Source organism: Rhinoderma darwinii, chromosome 6 (genome assembly GCF_050947455.1).
Source record: "Rhinoderma darwinii isolate aRhiDar2 chromosome 6, aRhiDar2.hap1, whole genome shotgun sequence".
Lineage (NCBI taxonomy): Eukaryota > Metazoa > Chordata > Amphibia > Anura > Rhinodermatidae > Rhinoderma > Rhinoderma darwinii.
This window is the reverse complement of record NC_134692.1, coordinates 147,559,410-147,582,677: the sequence shown is the minus strand read 5'-3', so window position 1 is coordinate 147,582,677 and position 23,268 is coordinate 147,559,410. Positions and strand designations below refer to the sequence as shown.

At 52.9% G+C, this 23,268-nt stretch overlaps 1 protein-coding gene across 1 annotated transcript in view; it reads left to right on the top strand.

The window, feature by feature from the left end:
• The window catches only part of THOC6 (THO complex subunit 6), a 40,820-nt gene extending 25,692 nt beyond the window's left edge, over positions 1–15,128 (top strand). Inside the window, exon 8 of the mRNA XM_075831653.1 lies at positions 14,955–15,128. Within this exon, the coding sequence (XP_075687768.1) occupies positions 14,955–15,038 (84 nt within the window). The 3' untranslated portion in view covers positions 15,039–15,128. The remainder of the gene's footprint in view (positions 1–14,954) is intronic.
• Positions 15,129–23,268: the final 8,140 nt, after the last annotated feature.

The window sequence follows — 23,268 nt, the reverse complement described above, 5'->3', positions numbered from 1 at the left end:
ATTACAGAGAGAGGGAGAGAGACGGGGGAAGGAGAGAATCACCGAGAGACGGGGGAAGGGGAGAATCACCGAGAGACGGGGGAAGGGGAGAATCACCGAGAGACGGGGGAAGGGGAGAATCACCGAGAGACGGGGGAAGGGGAGAATCACCGAGAGACGGTGGAAGGGGAGAATCACAGAGAGAGAGACGGGGGAAGGGGAGAATCACAGAGAGAGAGACGGGGGAAGGGGAGAATCACAGAGAGAGAGACGGGGGAAGGAGAGAATTACAGAGAGAGAGAGAGACACGGGGGAAGGAGAGAATCACCGAGTGAGAGAGAGAGAGACTCGGGGGAAGGAGAGAATCACCGAGAGAGACGGGGGAAGGAGAGAATCAGAGAGAGACGGAGGAAGGAGAGAATCAGAGAGAGAGAGACGGGGGAAGGAGAGAATCACCGGACAGAGAGACGGGGGAAGGAGAGAATCACTGAGAGAGAGACGGGGGAAGGAGAGAATCACGAGAGAGAGAGACACGGGGGAAGGAGAGAATCACCGAGTGAGAGAGAGACGGGGGAAGGAGAGAATCACCGAGTGAGAGAGAGACGGGGAAAGGAGAGAATCACCGAGAGAGAGAGAGACGGGGAAAGGGGAGGATCACCGAGAGACGGGGGAAGGAGAGAATCACCGAGAGAGAGAGAGACGGGGAAAGGGGAGAATCACCGAGAGACGGGGGAAGGAGAGAATCACAGAGAGAGAGACGGGGGAAGAAGAGAATCACAGAGAGAGAGACGGGGGAAGAAGAGAATCACAGAGAGAGACACGGGGGAAGGAGAGAATCACAGAGTGAGAGAGAGAGACACGGGGGAAGGAGAGAATCACCGAGTGAGAGAGAGAGACACGGGGGAAGGAGACAATCACCGAGAGAGAGAGAGAGAGACACGGGGGAAGGAGAGAATCACCGAGAGAGAGACGGGGGAAGGAGCGAATCAGCGAGAGAGAGACGGGGGAAGGAGCGAATCAGCGAGAGAGAGACGGGGGAAGGAGAGAATCACAGAGAGAGAGACGGGGGAAGGAGAGAATCACCGAGAGAGAGAGACGGGGGAAGGAGAGAATCACCGAGAGAGAGAGACGGGGGAAGGAGAGCATCACCGAGAGAGAGAGACGGGGGAAGGAGAGCATCACCGAGAGAGAGAGACGGGGGAAGGAGAGCATCACCGAGAGAGAGACGGGGGAAGGAGAGAATCACCGAGAGAGAGAGACGGGGGAAGGAGAGAATCACCGAGAGACGGGGGAAGGGGAGAATCACCGAGAGACGAGGGAAGGGGAGAATCACCGAGAGACGGGGGAAGGAGAGAATCACAGAGAGAGAGAGACGGGGGAAGAAGAGAATCACAGAGAGAGAGACGGGGGAAGAAGAGAATCACAGAGACACGGGGGAAGGAGAGAATCACAGAGTGAGAGAGAGAGACACGGGGGAAGGAGAGAATCACCGAGTGAGAGAGAGAGAGACACGGGGGAAGGAGAGAATCACCGAGTGAGAGAGAGAGACACGGGGGAAGGAGAGAATCACCGAGAGAGAGAGACGGGGGAAGGAGCGCATCAGCGAGAGAGAGACGGGGGAAGGAGAGAATCACCGAGAGAGAGAGACGGGGGAAGGAGAGAATCACCGAGAGAGAGAGACGGGGGAAGGAGAGAATCACCGAGAGAGAGAGACGGGGGAAGGAGAGAATCACCGAGAGAGAGAGACGGGGGAAGGAGAGAATCACCGAGAGAGAGAGACGGGGGAAGGAGAGAATCACCGAGAGAGAGAGAGACGGGGGAAGGAGAGAATCACCGAGAGAGAGAGACGGGGGAAGGAGAGAATCACCGAGAGAGAGAGACGGGGGAAGGAGAGAATCACCGAGAGAGAGACGGGGGAAGGAGAGAATCACCGAGAGAGAGAGAGAGAGACGGGGGAAGGAGAGAATCACAGAGAGAGAGAGAGAGACGGGGGAAGGAGAGAATCACCGAGAGAGAGAGAGAGACGGGGGAAGGAGAGAATCACCGAGAGAGAGAGACGGAGGAAGGAGAGAATCACCGAGAGAGAGAGAGACGGGGGAAGGAGAGAATCACAGAGAGAGAGAGAGAGACGGGGGAAGGAGAGAATCACCGAGAGAGAGAGACGGGGGAAGGAGCGAATCACCAAGAGAGAGACGGGGGAAGGATTGAATCAGCGATAGAGAGACGGGAGTAGGAGAGAATCACAGAGAGAGAGACGGGGGAAGGAGAGAATTACAGAGAGAGAGAGGGAGAGAGACGGGGGAAGGAGAGAATCACAGAGAGACACGGGGGAAGGAGAGAATAACCGAGAGAGAGACAGGGGAAGGGGAGAATCACCGAGAGACGGGGGAAGGGGAGAATCACCGAGAGACGGGGGAAGGGGAGAATCACCGAGAGACGGGGAAGGGGAGAATCACAGAGAGAGACGGGGGAAGGGGAGTATCACAGAGAGAGAGACGGGGGAAGGGGAGAATGACAGAGAGAGAGACGGGGGAAGGGGAGAATCACAGAGAGAGAGACGGGGGAAGGAGAGAATCACCGAGAGAGAGAGACACGGGGGAAGGAGAGAATCACCGAGTGAGAGAGAGAGACTCGGGGGAAGGAGAGAATCACCGAGAGAGACGGGGGAAGGAGAGAATCACAGAGAGAGAGAGATACGGAGGAAGGAGAGAATCACCGAGAGAGAGAGACGGGGGAAGGAGCGAATCACCAACAGAGAGACGGGGGAAGGATTGAATCAGCGATAGAGAGACGGGAGTAGGAGAGAATCACAGAGAGAGACGGGGGAAGGAGAGAATTACAGAGAGAGGGAGAGAGACGGGGGAAGGAGAGAATCACAGAGAGACACGGGGGAAGGAGAGAATAACCGAGAGAGAGAGAGAGACGGGGGAAGGGGAGAATCACCGAGAGACGGGGGAAGGGGAGAATCACCGAGAGACGGGGGAAGGGGAGAATCACCGAGAGACGGGGGAAGGGGAGAATCACCGAGAGAGAGAGACGGGGGAAGGAGAGACTCACCGAGAGAGAGAGACGGGGGAAGGAGAGACTCACCGAGAGAGAGAGAGAGACGGGGGAAGGAGAGCATCACCGAGAGAGAGAGAGACGGAGGAAGGAGAGAATCACCGAGAGAGAGAGACGGGGGAAGGAGAGAATCACCGAGAGAGAGAGACGGGGGAAGGAGAGAATCACCGAGAGAGAGAGAGAGACGGGGGAAGGAGAGAATCACAGAGAGAGAGAGACGGAGGAAGGAGAGAATCACCGAGAGAGAGAGACGGGGGAAGGATTGAATCAGCGATAGAGAGACGGGAGTAGGAGAGAATCACAGAGAGAGACGGGGGAAGGAGAGAATTACAGAGAGAGGGAGAGAGACGGGGGAAGGAGAGAATCACCGAGAGACGGGGGAAGGGGAGAATCACCGAGAGACGGGGGAAGGGGAGAATCACAGAGAGACGGGGGAAGGGGAGAATCACAGAGAGAGAGAGACGGGGGAAGGGGAGAATCACAGAGAGAGAGACGGGGGAAGGGGAGAATCACAGAGAGAGAGAGACGGGGGAAGGGGAGAATCACAGAGAGAGAGACGGGGGAAGGAGAGAATCACAGAGAGAGAGAGAGACACGGGGGAAGGAGAGAATCACCGAGTGAGAGAGAGAGAGAGAGAGACTCGGGGGAAGGAGAGAATCACCGAGAGAGACGGGGGAAGGAGAGAATCAGAGAGAGACGGAGGAAGGAGAGAATCAGAGAGAGAGAGACGGGGGAAGGAGAGAATCACCGGACAGAGAGACGGGGGAAGGAGAGAATCACTGAGAGAGAGACGGGGGAAGGGGAGAATCACGAGAGAGAGAGACACGGGGGAAGGAGAGAATCACCGAGTGAGAGAGAGACGGGGGAAGGAGAGAATCACCGAGTGAGAGAGAGACGGGGAAAGGAGAGAATCACAGAGAGAGAGAGAGACGGGGAAAGGGGAGAATCACCGAGAGACGGGGGAAGGAGAGAATTACAGAGAGAGAGAGGGAGAGAGACGGGGGAAGGAGAGAATCACAGAGAGACACGGGGGAAGGAGAGAATAACCGAGAGAGAGAGAGACGGGGGAAGGGGAGAATCACCGAGAGACGGGGGAAGGGGAGAATCACCGAGAGACGGGGGAAGGGGAGAATCACCGAGAGACGGGGGAAGGGGAGAATCACAGAGAGAGACGGGGGAAGGGGAGTATCAGAGAGAGAGACGGGGGAAGGGGAGAATGACAGAGAGAGAGACGGGGGAAGGGGAGAATCACAGAGAGAGAGACGGGGGAAGGAGAGAATCACCGAGAGAGAGAGAGACACGGGGAAGGAGAGAATCACCGAGTGAGAGAGAGAGAGACTCGGGGGAAGGAGAGAATCACCGAGAGAGACGGGGGAAGGAGAGAATCACCGAGAGAGAGAGACGGGGGAAGGAGAGACTCACCGAGAGAGAGAGAGAGACGGGGGAAGGAGAGCATCACCGAGAGAGAGAGAGACGGAGGAAGGAGATAATCACCGAGAGAGAGAGACGGGGGAAGGAGAGAATCACCGAGAGAGAGAGACGGGGGAAGGAGAGAATCACCGAGAGAGAGAGAGACGGGGAAGGAGAGAATCACAGAGAGAGAGAGAGACGGAGGAAGGAGAGAATCACCGAGAGAGAGAGACGGGGGAAGGGGAGAATCACAGAGAGAGAGACGGGGGAAGGGGAGAATCACAGAGAGAGAGACGGGGGAAGGGGAGAATCACAGAGAGAGAGAGACGGGGGAAGGGGAGAATCACAGAGAGAGAGACGGGGGAAGGAGAGAATCACAGAGAGAGAGAGAGACACGGGGGAAGGAGAGAATCACCGATTGAGAGAGAGAGAGAGAGACTCGGGGGAAGGAGAGAATCACCGAGAGAGACGGGGGAAGGAGAGAATCAGAGAGAGACGGAGGAAGGAGAGAATCAGAGAGAGAGAGACGGGGGAAGGAGAGAATCACCGGACAGAGAGACGGGGGAAGGAGAGAATCACTGAGAGAGAGACGGGGGAAGGAGAGAATCACGAGAGAGAGAGACACGGGGGAAGGAGAGAATCACCGAGTGAGAGAGAGACGGGGGAAGGAGAGAATCACCGAGTGAGAGAGAGACGGGGAAAGGAGAGAATCACAGAGAGAGAGAGAGACGGGGAAAGGGGAGAATCACCGAGAGACGGGGGAAGGAGAGAATTACAGAGAGAGAGAGGGAGAGAGACGGGGGAAGGAGAGAATCACAGAGAGACACGGGGGAAGGAGAGAATAACCGAGAGAGAGAGAGACGGGGGAAGGGGAGAATCACCGAGAGACGGGGGAAGGGGAGAATCACCGAGAGACGGGGGAAGGGGAGAATCACCGAGAGACCGGGGAAGGGGAGTATCAGAGAGAGAGACGGGGGAAGGGGAGTATCAGAGAGAGAGACGGGGGAAGGGGAGAATGACAGAGAGAGAGACGGGGGAAGGGGAGAATCACAGAGAGAGAGACGGGGGAAGGAGAGAATCACCGAGAGAGAGAGAGACACGGGGAAGGAGAGAATCACCGAGTGAGAGAGAGAGAGACTCGGGGGAAGGAGAGAATCACCGAGAGAGACGGGGGAAGGAGAGAATCACCGAGAGAGAGAGACGGGGGAAGGAGAGACTCACCGAGAGAGAGAGAGAGACGGGGGAAGGAGAGCATCACCGAGAGAGAGAGAGACGGAGGAAGGAGATAATCACCGAGAGAGAGAGACGGGGGAAGGAGAGAATCACCGAGAGAGAGAGAGACGGGGGAAGGAGAGAATCACCGAGAGAGAGAGAGAGACGGGGGAAGGAGAGAATCACAGAGAGAGAGAGACGGAGGAAGGAGAGAATCACCGAGAGAGAGAGACGGGGGAAGGAGCGAATCACCAAGAGAGAGACGGGGGAAGGATTGAATCAGCGATAGAGAGACGGGAGTAGGAGAGAATCACAGAGAGAGACGGGGGAAGGAGAGAATTACAGAGAGAGGGAGAGAGACGGGGGAAGGAGAGAATCACCGAGAGACGGGGGAAGGGGAGAATCACCGAGAGACGGGGGAAGGGGAGAATCACCGAGAGACGGGGGAAGGGGAGAATCACCGAGAGACGGGGGAAGGGGAGAATCACCGAGAGACGGTGGAAGGGGAGAATCACAGAGAGAGAGACGGGGGAAGGGGAGAATCACAGAGAGAGAGACGGGGGAAGGGGAGAATCACAGAGAGAGAGACGGGGGAAGGAGAGAATCACAGAGAAAGAGAGAGACACGGGGGAAGGAGAGAATCACCGAGTGAGAGAGAGACTCGGGGGAAGGAGAGAATCACCGAGAGAGACGGGGGAAGGAGAGAATCAGAGAGAGACGGAGGAAGGAGAGAATCAGAGAGAGAGAGACGGGGGAAGGAGAGAATCACCGGACAGAGAGACGGGGGAAGGAGAGAATCACTGAGAGAGAGACGGGGGAAGGAGAGAATCACGAGAGAGAGAGACACGGGGGAAGGAGAGAATCACCGAGTGAGAGAGAGACGGGGGAAGGAGAGAATCACCGAGTGAGAGAGAGACGGGGAAAGGAGAGAATCACCGAGAGAGAGAGAGACGGGGAAAGGGGAGAATCACCGAGAGACGGGGGAAGGAGAGAATCACCGAGAGAGAGAGAGACGGGGAAAGGGGAGAATCACCGAGAGACGGGGGAAGGAGAGAATCACAGAGAGAGAGACGGGGGAAGAAGAGAATCACAGAGAGAGAGACGGGGGAAGAAGAGAATCACAGAGAGAGACACGGGGGAAGGAGAGAATCACAGAGTGAGAGAGAGAGACACGGGGGAAGGAGAGAATCACCAAGTGAGAGAGAGAGACACGGGGGAAGGAGAGAATCACTGAGAGAGAGAGAGACACGGGGGAAGGAGAGAATCACCGAGAGAGAGACGGGGGAAGGAGCGAATCAGCGAGAGAGAGACGGGGGAAGGAGCGAATCAGCGAGAGAGAGACGGGGGAAGGAGAGAATCACCGAGAGAGAGAGACGGGGGAAGGAGAGAATCACCGAGAGAGAGAGACGGGGGAAGGAGAGAATCACCGAGAGAGAGAGACGGGGGAAGGAGAGAATCACCGAGAGAGAGAGACGGGGGAAGGAGAGAATCACCGAGAGAGAGAGACGGGGGAAGGAGAGAATCACCGAGAGAGAGAGACGGGGGAAGGAGAGAATCACCGAGAGAGAGAGACGGGGGAAGGAGAGAATCACCGAGAGACGGGGGAAGGGGAGAATCACCGAGGGAAGGGGAGAATCACCGAGAGACGGGGGAAGGAGAGAATCACAGAGAGAGAGACGGGGGAAGAAGAGAATCACAGAGAGAGAGACGGGGGAAGAAGAGAATCACAGAGACACGGGGGAAGGAGAGAATCACAGAGTGAGAGAGACACGGGGGAAGGAGAGAATCACCGAGTGAGAGAGAGAGAGACACGGGGGAAGGAGAGAATCACCGAGTGAGAGAGAGAGACACGGGGGAAGGAGAGAATCACCGAGAGAGAGAGACGGGGGAAGGAGCGCATCAGCGAGAGAGAGACGGGGGAAGGAGCGCATCAGCGAGAGAGAGAGACGGGGGAAGGAGAGAATCACCGAGAGAGAGAGACGGGGGAAGGAGAGAATCACCGAGAGAGAGAGACGGGGGGAAGGAGAGAATCACCGAGAGAGAGAGACGGGGGAAGGAGAGAATCACCGAGAGAGAGAGACGGGGGAAGGAGAGAATCACCGAGAGAGAGAGACGGGGGAAGGAGAGAATCACCGAGAGAGAGACGGGGGAAGGAGAGAATCACCGAGAGAGAGAGACGGGGGAAGGAGAGAATCACAGAGAGAGAGAGAGAGACGGGGGAAGGAGAGAATCACCGAGAGAGAGAGAGAGACGGGGGAAGGAGAGAATCACCGAGAGAGAGAGAGAGACGGGGGAAGGAGAGAATCACCGAGAGAGAGAGACGGGGGAAGGAGAGAATCACCGAGAGAGAGAGAGACGGGGGAAGGAGAGAATCACAGAGAGAGAGAGAGAGACGGGGGAAAGAGAGAATCACCGAGAGAGAGAGACGGGGGAAGGAGCGAATCACCAAGAGAGAGACGGGGGAAGGATTGAATCAGCGATAGAGAGACGGGAGTAGGAGAGAATCACAGAGAGAGAGACGGGGGAAGGAGAGAATTACAGAGAGAGAGAGGGAGAGAGACGGGGGAAGGAGAGAATCACAGAGAGACACGGGGGAAGGAGAGAATAACCGAGAGAGAGACGGGGGAAGGGGAGAATCACCGAGAGACGGGGGAAGGGGAGAATCACCGAGAGACGGGGGAAGGGGAGAATCACCGAGAGACGGGGGAAGGGGAGAATCACAGAGAGAGACGGGGGAAGGGGAGTATCACAGAGAGAGAGACGGGGGAAGGGGAGAATGACAGAGAGAGAGACGGGGGAAGGGGAGAATCACAGAGAGAGAGACGGGGGAAGGAGAGAATCACCGAGAGAGAGAGACACGGGGGAAGGAGAGAATCACCGAGTGAGAGAGAGAGACTCGGGGGAAGGAGAGAATCACCGAGAGAGACGGGGGAAGGAGAGAATCACAGAGAGAGAGAGACGGAGGAAGGAGAGAATCACCGAGAGAGAGAGACGGGGGAAGGAGCGAATCACCAACAGAGAGACGGGGGAAGGATTGAATCAGCGATAGAGAGACGGGAGTAGGAGAGAATCACAGAGAGAGACGGGGGAAGGAGAGAATTACAGAGAGAGGGAGAGAGACGGGGGAAGGAGAGAATCACAGAGAGACACGGGGGAAGGAGAGAATAACCGAGAGAGAGAGAGAGACGGGGGAAGGGGAGAATCACCGAGAGACGGGGGAAGGGGAGAATCACCGAGAGACGGGGGAAGGGGAGAATCACCGAGAGACGGGGGAAGGGGAGAATCACCGAGAGACGGGGGAAGGGGAGAATCACAGAGAGAGAGAGACGGGGGAAGGGGAGAATCACAGAGAGAGAGACGGGGGAAGGGGAGAATCACAGAGAGAGAGACGGGGGAAGAAGAGAATCACCGAGTGAGAGAGAGAGAGACTCGGGGGAAGGAGAGAATCACCGAGAGAGACGGGGGAAGGAGAGAATCAGAGAGAGACGGAGGAAGGAGAGAATCAGAGAGAGAGAGACGGGGGAAGGAGAGAATCACCGGACAGAGAGACGGGGGAAGGAGAGAATCACTGAGAGAGAGACGGGGGAAGGAGAGAATCACGAGAGAGAGAGACACGGGGGAAGGAGAGAATCACCGAGTGAGAGAGAAACGGGGGAAGAAGAGAATCACCGAGTGAGAGAGAGACGGGGAAAGGAGAGAATCACCGAGAGTGAGAGAGAGACGGGGAAAGGAGAGAATCACCGAGAGAGAGAGAGAGAGACGGGGGAAGGAGAGAATCACCGAGAGAGAGAGACGGGGGAAGGAGAGAATCACAGAGAGAGAGAGATGGGGGAAGGAGAGAATCACTGAGAGAGAGAGAGAGAGAGACGGGGGAAGGAGAGAATCACAGAGAGAGAGAGAGGGGGGAAGGAGAGAATCACCGAGAGAGAGAGACAGGGGAAGGAGAGAATCACCGAGAGAGAGAGACGGGGGAAGGAGAGAATCACCGAGAGAGAGAGACGGGGGAAGGAGAGAATCACAGAGAGAGGGAAGGGGAGAATCACCGAGAGACGGGGGAAGGGGAGAATCACCGAGAGACGAGGGAAGGGGAGAATCACAGAGAGAGAGACGGGGGAAGGAGAGAATCACAGAGAGAGAGACGGGGGAAGAAGAGAATCACAGAGAGAGAGACGGGGGAAGAAGAGAATCACAGAGAGAGAGACGGGGGAAGGAGAGAATCACAGAGTGAGAGAGAGAGACACGGGGGAAGGAGAGAATCACCGAGTGAGAGAGAGACACGGGGGAAGGAGAGAATCACCGAGTGAGAGAGAGAGACACGGGGGAAGGAGAGAATCAGCGAGAGAGAGACGGGGGAAGGAGCGAATCAGCGAGAGAGAGACGGGGGAAGGAGAGAATCACAGAGAGAGAGACGGGGGAAGGAGAGAATCACCGAGAGAGAGAGACGGGGGAAGGAGAGAATCACCGAGAGAGAGAGAGACGGGGGAAGGAGAGAATCACCGAGAGAGAGAGACGGGGGAAGGAGAGAATCACCGAGAGAGAGAGACGGGGGAAGGAGAGAATCACCGAGAGAGACGGGGGAAGGAGAGAATCACCGAGAGAGAGAGACGGGGGAAGGAGAGCATCACCGAGAGAGAGAGACGGGGGAAGGAGAGAATCACAGAGAGAGGGAAGGGGAGAATCACCGAGAGACGGGGGAAGGGGAGAATCACCGAGAGACGAGGGAAGGGGAGAATCACAGAGAGAGAGATGGGGGAAGGAGAGAATCACAGAGAGAGAGACGGGGGAAGAAGAGAATCACAGAGAGACGGGGGAAGAAGAGAATCACAGAGAGAGACACGGGGGAAGGAGAGAATCACAGAATGAGAGAGAGAGACACGGGGGAAGGAGAGAATCACCGAGTGAGAGAGAGAGACACGGGGGAAGGAGAGAATCACCGAGAGAGAGAGACGGGGGAAGGAGCGCATCAGCGAGAGAGAGACGGGGGAAGGAGAGAATCACCGAGAGAGAGACGGGGGAAGGAGAGAATCACCGAGAGAGAGACGGGGGAAGGAGAGAATCACCGAGAGAGAGACGGGGGAAGGAGAGAATCACCGAGAGAGAGACGGGGGAAGGAGAGAATCACCGAGAGAGAGACGGGGGAAGGAGAGAATCACCGAGAGAGAGAGACGGGGGAAGGAGAGAATCACTGAGAGAGAGAGGGAGAGACAGGGGAAGGAGAGAATCACCGAGAGAGAGAGACGGGGGAAGGAGAGAATCACCGAGAGAGAGAGACGGGGGAAGGAGAGAATCACCGAGAGAGAGAGACGGGGGAAGGAGAGAATCACCGAGAGAGAGAGACGGGGGAAGGAGAGAATCACAGAGAGAGAGAGGGAGAGACAGGGGAAGGAGAGAATCACCGAGAGAGAGAGACGGGGGAAGGAGAGAATCACCGAGAGAGAGAGACGGGGGAAGGAGAGAATCACCGAGAGAGAGAGACGGGGGAAGGAGAGAATCACCGAGAGAGAGAGACGGGGAAGGAGAGAATCACCGAGAGAGAGAGACGGGGGAAGGAGAGAATCACCGAGAGAGAGAGACGGGGGAAGGAGAGAATCACCGAGAGAGAGAGACGGGGGAAGGAGAGAATCACCGAGAGAGAGAGACGGGGGAAGGAGAGAATCACCGAGAGAGAGAGACGGGGGAAGGAGAGAATCACCGAGAGAGAGAGACGGGGGAAGGAGAGAATCACCGAGAGAGAGAGACGGGGGAAGGAGAGAATCACCGAGAGAGAGACGGGGGAAGGAGAGAATCACCGAGAGAGAGAGAGACGGGGGAAGGAGAGAATCACCGAGAGAGACGGGGGAAGGAGAGAATCACAGAGAGAGAGAGACGGGGAAGGAGAGAATCACCGAGAGAGAGAGACGGGGGAAGGAGAGAATCACCGAGAGAGAGAGACGGGGGAAGGAGAGAATCACAGAGAGAGAGACGGGGGAAGAAGAGAATCACAGAGAGAGACACGGGGGAAGGAGAGAATCACCGAGTGAGAGAGAGAGACACACGGGGGAAGGAGAGAATCACCGAGTGAGAGAGAGAGACACGGGGGAAGGAGAGAATCACCGAGTGAGAGAGAGAGACACGGGGGAAGGAGAGAATCACCGAGTGAGAGAGAGAGACACGGGGGAAGGAGAGAATCACCAAGAGAGAGACGGGGGAAGGAGAGAATCACCAAGAGAGAGACGGAGGAAGGAGAGAATCACAGAGAGAGACGGGGGAAGGAGAGAATCACCGAGAGAGAGAGAGACGGGGGAAGGAGAGAATCACCGGACAGAGAGACGGGGGAAGGAGAGAATCACCGAGAGAGAGACGGGGGAAGGAGAGAATCCCCAAGAGAGAGACGGGGGAAGGAGAGAATCCCCGAGAGAGAGACGGGGGAAGGAGAGAATCCCCGAGAGAGAGACGGGGGAAGGAGAGAATCCCCGAGAGAGACGGGGGAAGGAGAGAATCCCCGAGAGAGAGAGGCGGGGGAAGGAGAGAATCCCCGAGAAAGAGAGAGGCGGGGGAAGGAGAGAATCCCAGAGAGAGAGAGAGACGGGGGAAGGAGAGAATCACCGAGAGAGAGAGAGAGAGACGGGGGAAGGAGAGAATCACCGAGAGAGAGAGACGGGGGAAGGAGAGAATCACCGAGAGAGAGAGACGGGGGAAGGAGAGAATCACCGAGAGAGAGAGACGGGGGAAGGAGAGAATCACCGAGAGAGAGAGACGGGGGAAGGAGAGAATCACCGAGAGAGAGAGACGGGGGAAGGAGAGAATCACAGAGAGAGGGAAGGGGAGAATCACCGAGAGACGGGGGAAGGGGAGAATCACCGAGAGACGAGGGAAGGGGAGAATCACAGAGAGAGAGAGAGACACGGGGGAAGGAGAGAATCACCGAGTGAGAGAGAGAGACACGGGGGAAGGAGAGAATCAGCGAGAGAGAGACGGGGGAAGGAGCGAATCAGCGAGAGAGAGACGGGGGAAGGAGAGAATCACCGAGAGAGAGACGGGGGAAGGAGAGAATCACCGAGAGAGAGACGGGGGAAGGAGAGAATCACCGAGAGAGAGACGGGGGAAGGAGAGAATCACCGAGAGAGAGAGACGGGGGAAGGAGAGAATCACCGAGAGAGAGAGACGGGGGAAGGAGAGAATCACTGAGAGAGAGAGGGAGAGACAGGGGAAGGAGAGAATCACAGAGAGAGAGAGACGGGGGAAGGAGAGAATCACCGAGAGAGAGAGACGGGGGAAGGAGAGAATCACCGAGAGAGAGAGACGGGGGAAGGAGAGAATCACCGAGAGAGAGAGACGGGGGAAGGAGAGAATCACTGAGAGAGAGAGGGAGAGACAGGGGAAGGAGAGAATCACCGAGAGAGAGAGACGGGGGAAGGAGAGAATCACAGAGAGAGAGAGACTGGGGAAGGAGAGAATCACCGAGAGAGAGAGACGGGGGAAGGAGAGAATCACCGAGAGAGAGAGACGGGGGAAGGAGAGAATCACCGAGAGAGAGACGGGGGAAGGAGAGAATCACCGAGAGAGAGAGACGGGGGAAGGAGAGAATCACCGAGAGAGAGACGGGGGAAGGAGAGAATCACAGAGAGAGAGAGAGACGGGGGAAGGAGAGAATCACAGAGAGAGAGAGAGACGGGGGAAGGAGAGAATCACCGAGAGAGAGAGACGGGGGAAGGAGAGAATCACAGAGAGAGAGACGGGGAAGGAGAGAATCACCGAGAGAGAGAGACGGGGGAAGGAGAGAATCACAGAGAGAGAGACGGGGGAAGAAGAGAATCACAGAGAGAGACACGGGGGAAGGAGAGAATCACCGAGTGAGAGAGAGACACACACGGGGGAAGGAGAGAATCACCGAGTGAGAGAGAGAGACACGGGGGAAGGAAAGAGTCACCGAGTGAGAGAGAGAGACACGGGGGAAGGAGAGAATCACCGAGTGAGAGAGAGAGACACGGGGGAAGGAGAGAATCACCGAGTGAGAGAGAGAGACACGGGGGAAGGAGAGAATCACCAAGAGAGAGACGGGGGAAGGAGAGAATCACCAAGAGAGAGACGGAGGAAGGAGAGAATCACAGAGAGAGAGACGGGGGAAGGAGAGAATCACCGAGAGAGAGAGAGAGACGGGGGAAGGAGAGAATCACCGAGAGAGAGAGACGGGGGAAGGAGAGAATCACCGGACAGAGAGATGGGGGAAGGAGAGAATCACCGAGAGAGAGACGGGGGAAGGAGAGAATCCCCGAGAGAGAGACGGGGGAAGGAGAGAATCCCCGAGAGAGAGACGGGGGAAGGAGAGAATCCCCGAGAGAGACGGGGGAAGGAGAGAATCCCCGAGAGAGAGAGACGGGGGAAGGAGAGAATTCCAGAGAGAGAGAGGCGGGGGAAGGAGAGAATCCCCGAGAGAGAGAGAGGCGGGGGAAGGAGAGAATCCCAGAGAGAGAGAGAGGCGGGGGAAGGAGAGAATCCCAGAGAGAGAGAGAGGCGGGGGAAGGAGAGAATCCCAGAGAGAGAGAGAGGCGGGGGAAGGAGAGAATCCCAGAGAGAGAGAGAGACGGGGGAAGGAGAGAATCCCCGAGAGACGGGGGAAGGAGAGAATCCCCGAGAGACGGGGGAAGGAGAGAATCCCCGAGAGACGGGGGAAGGAGAGAATCCCCGAGAGACGGGGGAAGGAGAGAATCCCCGAGAGAGAGACGGGGGAAGGAGAGAATCCCCGAGAGAGAGACGGGGGAAGGAGAGAATCCCCGAGAGAGAGAGAGAGATGGGGGAAGGAGAGAATCCCCGAGAGAGAGAGACGGGGGAAGGAGAGAATCCCCGAGAGAGAGAGAGACAGGTGAAGGAGAGAATCCCAGAGAGAGAGAGACGGGGGAAGGAGAGAATCCCCGAGAGAGAGAGAGACAGGTGAAGGAGAGAATCCCAGAGAGAGAGAGAGAGAGACAGGTGAAGGAGAGAATCACAGAGAGAGAGAGACTGGGGAAGCAGAGAATCACAGAGAGAGAGAGAGAGACACACACGGGGGAAGGAGAGAATCACCAAGAGAGAGATGGGAGAAGGAGAGTATCACAGAGAGCGAGGGAGAGACGGGGAAGGAGAGAATCACAGAGAGAGAGAGACGGGGGAATGGAGAGGGTCTTAGAGACAGGTAAAAGATGGGAAAAGACTGCGTGCGCTCCCTGAGAGACAGGGCATTCTCTAGTAACAGTTTTGGCAGTAAGAGACATCCGTTGTTGAGTATGAGACTGCTGGGAGAGTGAGAGACTGTTCATCCTGTGTTTATTCCTCAGGTTCTCACAGCCGCCGGCAGCAGCTGTAAAATTGATGTTTTCACCAACTTCAAATACCGGGCGTTCTCCCTCTCCTTCACCTGAGGCCCCGATGCTCCGTTCTGGGGGTTTTTCCGCGCCGTTCTGTTTTTTTTGTTTTTTTTACATTTTATAATAAATTTGTGATGTTTATTATTTGTGGTGATATTTTCTGTGGAGAACGTTCCCCCATGTGCGGTCATTTACGGGCCACTGCGACAATCATAATGCAGATTCCTCTGCGCTGCTGTGAGGGGTTGTGCACTGGTACAGGTAATAGGTGAAGTTACTGCAGATACATACAGTCCACGGTGAGCGCAGAGGCGGCGTGACGCTGGGAAGACCGAGCGCATCCAGAAGACAAATGTGAATAAAGTGCCGACTTTCACCCTCGTGCCCTCTGAGAGCTGAGACTTTAGATGTTCTCCCAGAACACAACAGCTCAGGAAAGATTCCTGGGAAGAACGTGCCTTCAGCTGGTGGAGTTGACCCTTGTGTCATATTTGCTGCTCCTTTCTTATGTGTAATGGTGGACGGGGCTCCAGACGAGAGGTTTATCTTCCTGCTGATATATAAACGTTCAGTGCCGCTCCTGCTGAGGTGTTCATGACTCTTAGACCTTGTTCACCCCCTGGACTTGTCCCTGTTTTCTTGGGTGACATCACTGAATCTCCAGGCCAAGAATCCAACTTTTTTTAATGAACAGAAAGAAACCTGCAAAGAATGTGGCAGAGCAAAACCCGCCTGTAGCGGGGCACCCACGAGGGGCGACGACTGAACGAGGCCAAGAGACCCTGTGACAGGTGTTCCCCAGGCTGTGAACTTACACGGGGAAATCGCCTGCTGAAATCCTCTGCGCTGCGGCCGGTCAGGTGGATAAAGGTTCATTGTTCTGATGAAGCCGCAATGTTGGCCAGTGTCAATAAGTCGGCAGTTGCTGTGTCGGGCTTCTCTACAGGAGGCTGTGGAACACTGTGAACGCTGTAAAATATATAGAGAAAAAACCTGCTGCAGTCCGCAAGAGAACTGGACAGAAGGTTTATTCAAGAAGACCCCAAAACGTGAAGACAATGGAATTACAGAAAGATTTCATTCCGCAACGGCCGAGTCCCCCCCAGATCTTATTCCAGCAGAGAATTTGTGGCTGCACTCCACGTAACATGACGGCAGAATAATAGGAAAACGGCTGCGTCCAGAGGAGATTGAGACTTCCCCCCAGACTGAAGGCTTTACAGCTCCGCTGGACACTGAGCGGATGGGAATGAGCTGGAGCGTCCGCTCATATTGTGTATAATGACTGGAGGTCGTCGTGTAGAGTCTGGATCTAAGCCACAGGAATGGGGGGGGGTAAATGTTCTGACGAAAAGGTCCTTGGGGTCTAATATTTGATGAAGCGATGACTAGAGGGGAGCGCGCCCAATTACTGCCGCTCCGATGATGAAGCTTGTGACGAGGGCCCGGACTGGGGAACCCGGGGTCTCAGACAAGTCTGAACGGCTCTCCCCCGGTGGTTTGGGGGCTGATGAGCAGGGATATAGTGGACCAGCACCCCCACATTGTGTCAGAGCTCACTATGAGAACTTGGGGTGCACAGTGTTAATAGTCGGACCGATCCCGCGTTGTCACCGCCATATAAGAAATGCGTCGTCTACCTCGCATCAAAGGTGACTGTTGTGTCCAGGTTTTTATTCTGCCCCCCCAGTGATGAGTATTGGGGTTCAGTATGGAGCGAAGTCTTGGGGTATGTGCACACGATAACTGCAATTATGTCTGAAATTACCGAGCGGTTTTCAGGAGAAGCTCCTGAATTTCAGACGTAATTGCTCGTACTCGCGTTTTTCGCGGCGTCCATTACGGACGTAATTTGGAGCTGTTCCTGATTTAAAAACGGCTCCAATTACGTCCCGCATATAATGTATATAAGCGTCCCGCATATAATGTATATAAGCGTCCCGCATATAATGTATATAAGCGTCCCGCATATAATGTATATAAGCGTCCCGCATATAATGTATATAAGCGTCCCGCATATAATGTATATAAGCGTCCCGCATATAATGTATATAAGCGTCCCGCATATAATGTATATAAGCGTCCCGCATATAATGTATATAAGCGTCCCGCATATAATGTATATAAGCGTCCCGCATATAATGTATATAAGCGTCCCGCATATAATGTATATAAGCGTCCCGCATATAATGTATATAAGCGTCCCGCATATAATGTATATAAGCGTCCCGCATATAATGTATATAAGCGTCCCGCATATAATGTATATAAGCGTCCCGCATATAATGTATATAAGCGTCCCGCATGTAATGTATATAAGCGTCCCGCATGTAATGTATATAAGCGTCCCGCATGTAATGTATATAAGCGTCCCGCATGTAATGTATATAAGCGTCCCGCATGTAATGTATATAAGCGTCCCGCATGTAATGTATATAAGCGTCCCGCATGTAATGTATATAAGCGTCCCGCATGTAATGTATATAAGCGTCCCGCATGTAATGTATATAAGCGTCCCGCATGTAATGTATATAAGCGTCCCGCATGTAATGTATATAAGCGTCCCGCATGTAATGTATATAAGCGTCCCGCATGTAATGTATATAAGCGTCCCGCATGTAATGTATATAAGCGTCCCGCATGTAATGTATATAAGCGTCCCGCATGTAATGTATATAAGCGTCCCGCATGTAATGTATATAAGCGTCCCGCATGTAATGTATATAAGCGTCCCGCATGTAATGTATATAAGCGTCCCGCATGTAATGTATATAAGCGTCCCGCATGTAATGTATATAAGCGTCCCGCATGTAATGTATATAAGCGTCCCGCATGTAATGTATATAAGCGTCCCGCATGTAATGTATATGAGCGTCCCGCATGTAATGTATATAAGCGTCCCGCATGTAATGTATATAAGCGTCCCGCATGTAATGTATATAAGCGTCCCGCATGTAATGTATATAAGCGTCCCGCATGTAATGTATAGAAGCGTCCCGCATGTAATGTATAGAAGCGTCCCGCATGTAATGTATAGAAGCGTCCCGCATGTAATGTATAGAAGCGTCCCGCATGTAATGTATAGAAGCGTCCCGCATGTAATGTATAGAAGCGTCCCGCATGTAATGTATAGAAGCGTCCCGCATGTAATGTATAGAAGCGTCCCGCATGTAATGTATAGAAGCGTCCCGCATGTAATGTATAGAAGCGTCCCGCATGTAATGTATATAAGCGTCCCGCATATAATGTGTATAAGCGTCCCGCATGTAATGTGTATAAGCGTCCCGCATGTAATGTATATAAGCGTCCCGCATGTAATGTATATAAGCGTCCCGCATGTAATGTATATAAGCGTCCCGCATGTAATGTATATAAGTGTCCCGCATGTAATGTATATAAGTGTCCCGCATATAATGTATATAAGTGTCCCGCATGTAATGTATATAAGTGTCCGGCATGTAATGTATATAAGTGTCCCGCATGTAATGTATATAAGCGTCCCGCATGTAATGTATATAAGCGTCCCGCATGTAATGTATATAAGTGTCCGGCATGTAATGTATATAAGTGTCCCGCATGTAATGTATATAAGTGTCCCGCATGTAATGTATATAAGTGTCCCGCATGTAATGTATATAAGTGTCCGGCATGTAATGTATATAAGTGTCCCGCATGTAATGTATATAAGTGTCCCGCATATAATGTATATAAGTGTCCCGCATATAATGTATATAAGTGTCCGGCATATAATGTATATAAGTGTCCGGCATATAATGTATATAAGTGTCCCGCATATAATGTATATAAGCGTCCCGCATATAATGTATATAAGCGTCCCGCATATAATGTATATAAGCGTCCCGCATATAATGTATATAAGCGTCCCGCATATAATGTATATAAGCGTCCCGCATGTAATGTATATAAGCGTCCCGCATATAATGTATATAAGCGTCCCGCATGTAATGTATATAAGCGTCCCGCATGTAATGTATATAAGCGTCCCGCATGTAATGTATATAAGCGTCCCGCATGTAATGTATATAAGCGTCCCGCATGTAATGTATATAAGCGTCCCGCATGTAATGTATATAAGCGTCCCGCATGTAATGTATATAAGCGTCCCGCATGTAATGTATATAAGCGTCCCGCATGTAATGTATATAAGCGTCCCGCATGTAATGTATATAAGCGTCCCGCATGTAATGTATATAAGCGTCCCGCATGTAATGTATATAAGCGTCCCGCATGTAATGTATATAAGCGTCCCGCATGTAATGTATATAAGCGTCCCGCATGTAATGTATATAAGCGTCCCGCATGTAATGTATATAAGCGTCCCGCATGTAATGTATATAAGCGTCCCGCATGTAATGTATATAAGCGTCCCGCATGTAATGTATATAAGCGTCCCGCATGTAATGTATATAAGCGTCCCGCATGTAATGTATATAAGCGTCCCGCATGTAATGTATATAAGCGTCCCGCATGTAATGTATATAAGCGTCCCGCATGTAATGTATATAAGCGTCCCGCATGTAATGTATATAAGCGTCCCGCATGTAATGTATAGAAGCGTCCCGCATGTAATGTATAGAAGCGTCCCGCATGTAATGTATAGAAGCGTCCCGCATGTAATGTATATAAGCGTCCCGCATGTAATGTATAGAAGCGTCCCGCATGTAATGTATAGAAGCGTCCCGCATGTAATGTATAGAAGCGTCCCGCATGTAATGTATAGAAGCGTCCCGCATGTAATGTATATAAGCGTCCCGCATGTAATGTATATAAGCGTCCCGCATGTAATGTGTATAAGCGTCCCGCATGTAATGTATATAAGCGTCCCGCATGTAATGTATATAAGCGTCCCGCATGTAATGTATATAAGTGTCCCGCATGTAATGTATATAAGTGTCCCGCATGTAATGTATATAAGTGTCCCGCATGTAATGTATATAAGTGTCCGGCATGTAATGTATATAAGTGTCCCGCATGTAATGTATATAAGTGTCCCGCATGTAATGTATATAAGTGTCCCGCATGTAATGTATAGAAGCGTCCCGCATGTAATGTATATAAGCGTCCCGCATGTAATGTATATAAGCGTCCCGCATGTAATGTATATAAGCGTCCCGCATGTAATGTATATAAGCGTCCCGCATGTAATGTATATAAGCGTCCCGCATGTAATGTATATAAGCGTCCCGCATGTAATGTATATAAGCGTCCCGCATGTAATGTATATAAGCGTCCCGCATGTAATGTATATAAGCGTCCCGCATGTAATGTATAGAAGCGTCCCGCATGTAATGTATAGAAGCGTCCCGCATGTAATGTATAGAAGCGTCCCGCATGTAATGTATATAAGCGTCCCGCATGTAATGTATAGAAGCGTCCCGCATGTAATGTATAGAAGCGTCCCGCATGTAATGTATAGAAGCGTCCCGCATGTAATGTATAGAAGCGTCCCGCATGTAATGTATATAAGCGTCCCGCATGTAATGTATATAAGCGTCCCGCATGTAATGTGTATAAGCGTCCCGCATGTAATGTATATAAGTGTCCCGCATGTAATGTATATAAGTGTCCCGCATGTAATGTATATAAGTGTCCCGCATGTAATGTATATAAGTGTCCCGCATATAATGTATATAAGTGTCCCGCATGTAATGTATATAAGTGTCCGGCATGTAATGTATATAAGTGTCCCGCATGTAATGTATATAAGTGTCCCGCATGTAATGTATATAAGTGTCCCGCATGTAATGTATATAAGTGTCCGGCATGTAATGTATATAAGTGTCCCGCATGTAATGTATATAAGTGTCCCGCATGTAATGTATATAAGTGTCCCGCATATAATGTATATAAGTGTCCGGCATATAATGTATATAAGTGTCCGGCATATAATGTATATAAGTGTCCCGCATATAATGTATATAAGTGTCCCGCATATAATGTATATAAGTGTCCCGCATATAATGTATATAAGTGTCCCGCATGTAATGTATATAAGTGTCCCGCATGTAATGTATATAAGTGTCCCGCATATAATGTATATAAGTGTCCGGCATATAATGTATATAAGTGTCCGGCATATAATGTATATAAGTGTCCGGCATATAATGTATATAAGTGTCCGGCATATAATGTATATAAGTGTCCGGCATATAATGTATATAAGTGTCCTGCATATAATGTATATAAGCGTCCCGCATGTAATGTATATAAGCGTCCCGCATATAATGTATATAAGTGTCCCGCATATAATGTATATAAGTGTCCCGCATATAATGTATATAAGTGTACCGCATGTAATGTATATAAGTGTACCGCATGTAATGTATATAATTGTCCCGCACTTCTTTTGACAGCGACGCGTAAATGACAGGTCGTCGGCACAGAACATCGTAAGACCCAGTTAAAGTAATGGGAAGATGTTTGCCGACGTATCGGAGGCGTTTTTTCAGACTTAATTCGAGGCGTAAAACTCCTCCATTACACATGAAAAGAGGAAGTGAACCCAGCCTTATGTACGACGCTAGGAGTCCCTGCCTTATGTACGACGCTAGGAGTCCCTGCCTTATGTACGACGCTAGGAGTCCCTGCCTTATGTACGACGCTAGGAGTCCCTGCCTTATGTACGACGCTAGGAGTCCCTGCCTTATGTACGACGCTAGGAGTCCCTGCCTTATGTACGACGCTAGGAGTCCCTGCCTTATGTACGACGCTAGGAGTCCCTGCCTTATGTACGACGCTAGGAGTCCCTGCCTTATGTACGACGCTAGGAGTCCCTGCCTTATGTACGACGCTAGGAGTCCCTGCCTTACAGACACAGAGGCTGGAGCAATGGAATAATCCTCACCGGACAATGTCCAGCAGCAGCCGCTCATCTAATCCTCAATCCCAGCTGACCCCCGGGGGCCGCACATTCACTCCCTGGGGGGGTGTAAGTGCCTGGGATGAGCAGAGGTTCTCCATGTTGTGGTGGCTGCAGGTGGAGTGGCCTGTGTGCGGATGAGGACAGGGAAGCAGAGGTTCTCCATGTTGTGGTGTGTGCAGGTGGAGTGGCCTGTGTGTGGATGAGGACAGGGAAGCAGAGGTTCTCAATGTTGGGGTGGCTGCAGGTGGAGTGGCCTGTGTGCGGATGAGGACGGTGCAAGGAATGAGAGGGGAGGGAGGCTTCAGGCTGTAATCTCCTGTCTCCACCCCGTGGAGCCACACCTGGCAGCTCTGTAGGTTACTAGTGAGAAGAAGACGTCCCACCTTCACCTCCGCACTGAGATGGTCCTCAGCCCGAGACCTCCTGACTCCACAGGTGAGAGGACCTGCAGACGCTTTAGGGCGAGTGCCTGAGGGGATGCACTCCTGTATACGGCGGTGACATGGACAGGTGTGACCTATCATGTATGTGCATATACGGCCTGCTCCCTCAGGGCTGCGGTAGAGCTCAGGTAGAAGGTCTTTCCTCTGTCCCGTGTTTCTCGCCCCCGCACATAGATTTAGGACTTCTCTATGGACTCTATAAGGACGAGTTTTCCCTTTCCTCCTTGTACTGCACAATTCTGTGTTTCTGACGGGAAGTAAAGTTTCTATGTGATATCTAGTATATAATGGTGTGTGCGTGTCATATACTGTATATGATTGTGTGATACCTGGGGTGTGTACGTGTGATACCCTTGTGTCTGATGGTGTGTACGTGTGATACCCGGTGTCTGATGGTGTGTACGTGTGATACCCGGTGTCTGATGGTGTCTACGTGTGGTACCCGGTGTCTGATGGTGTGTACGTGTGGTACCCGGTGTCTGATGGTGTGTACGTGTGGTACCCGGTGTCTGATGGTGTGTACGTGTGGTACCCGGTGTCTGATGGTGTGTACGTGTGATACCCGGTGTCTGATGGTGTCTACGTGTGGTACCCGGTGTCTGATGGTGTCTACGTGTGGTACCCGGTGTCTGATGGTGTGTACGTGTGGTACCCGGTGTCTGATGGTGTGTACGTGTGGTACCCGGTGTCTGATGGTGTGTACGTGTGGTACCCGGTGTCTGATGGTGTGTACGTACGGTACCCTGCGTCTGATGGTGTGTACGTACGGTACCCTGCGTCTGATGGTGTGTACGTACGGTACCCTGCGTCTGATGGTGTGTACGTACGGTACCCTGCGTCTGATGGTGTGTACGTACGGTACCCTGCGTCTGATGGTGTGTACGTACGGTACCCGCTGTCTGATGGTGTGTACGTACGGTACCCGCTGTCTGATGGTGTGTACGTACGGTACCCGCTG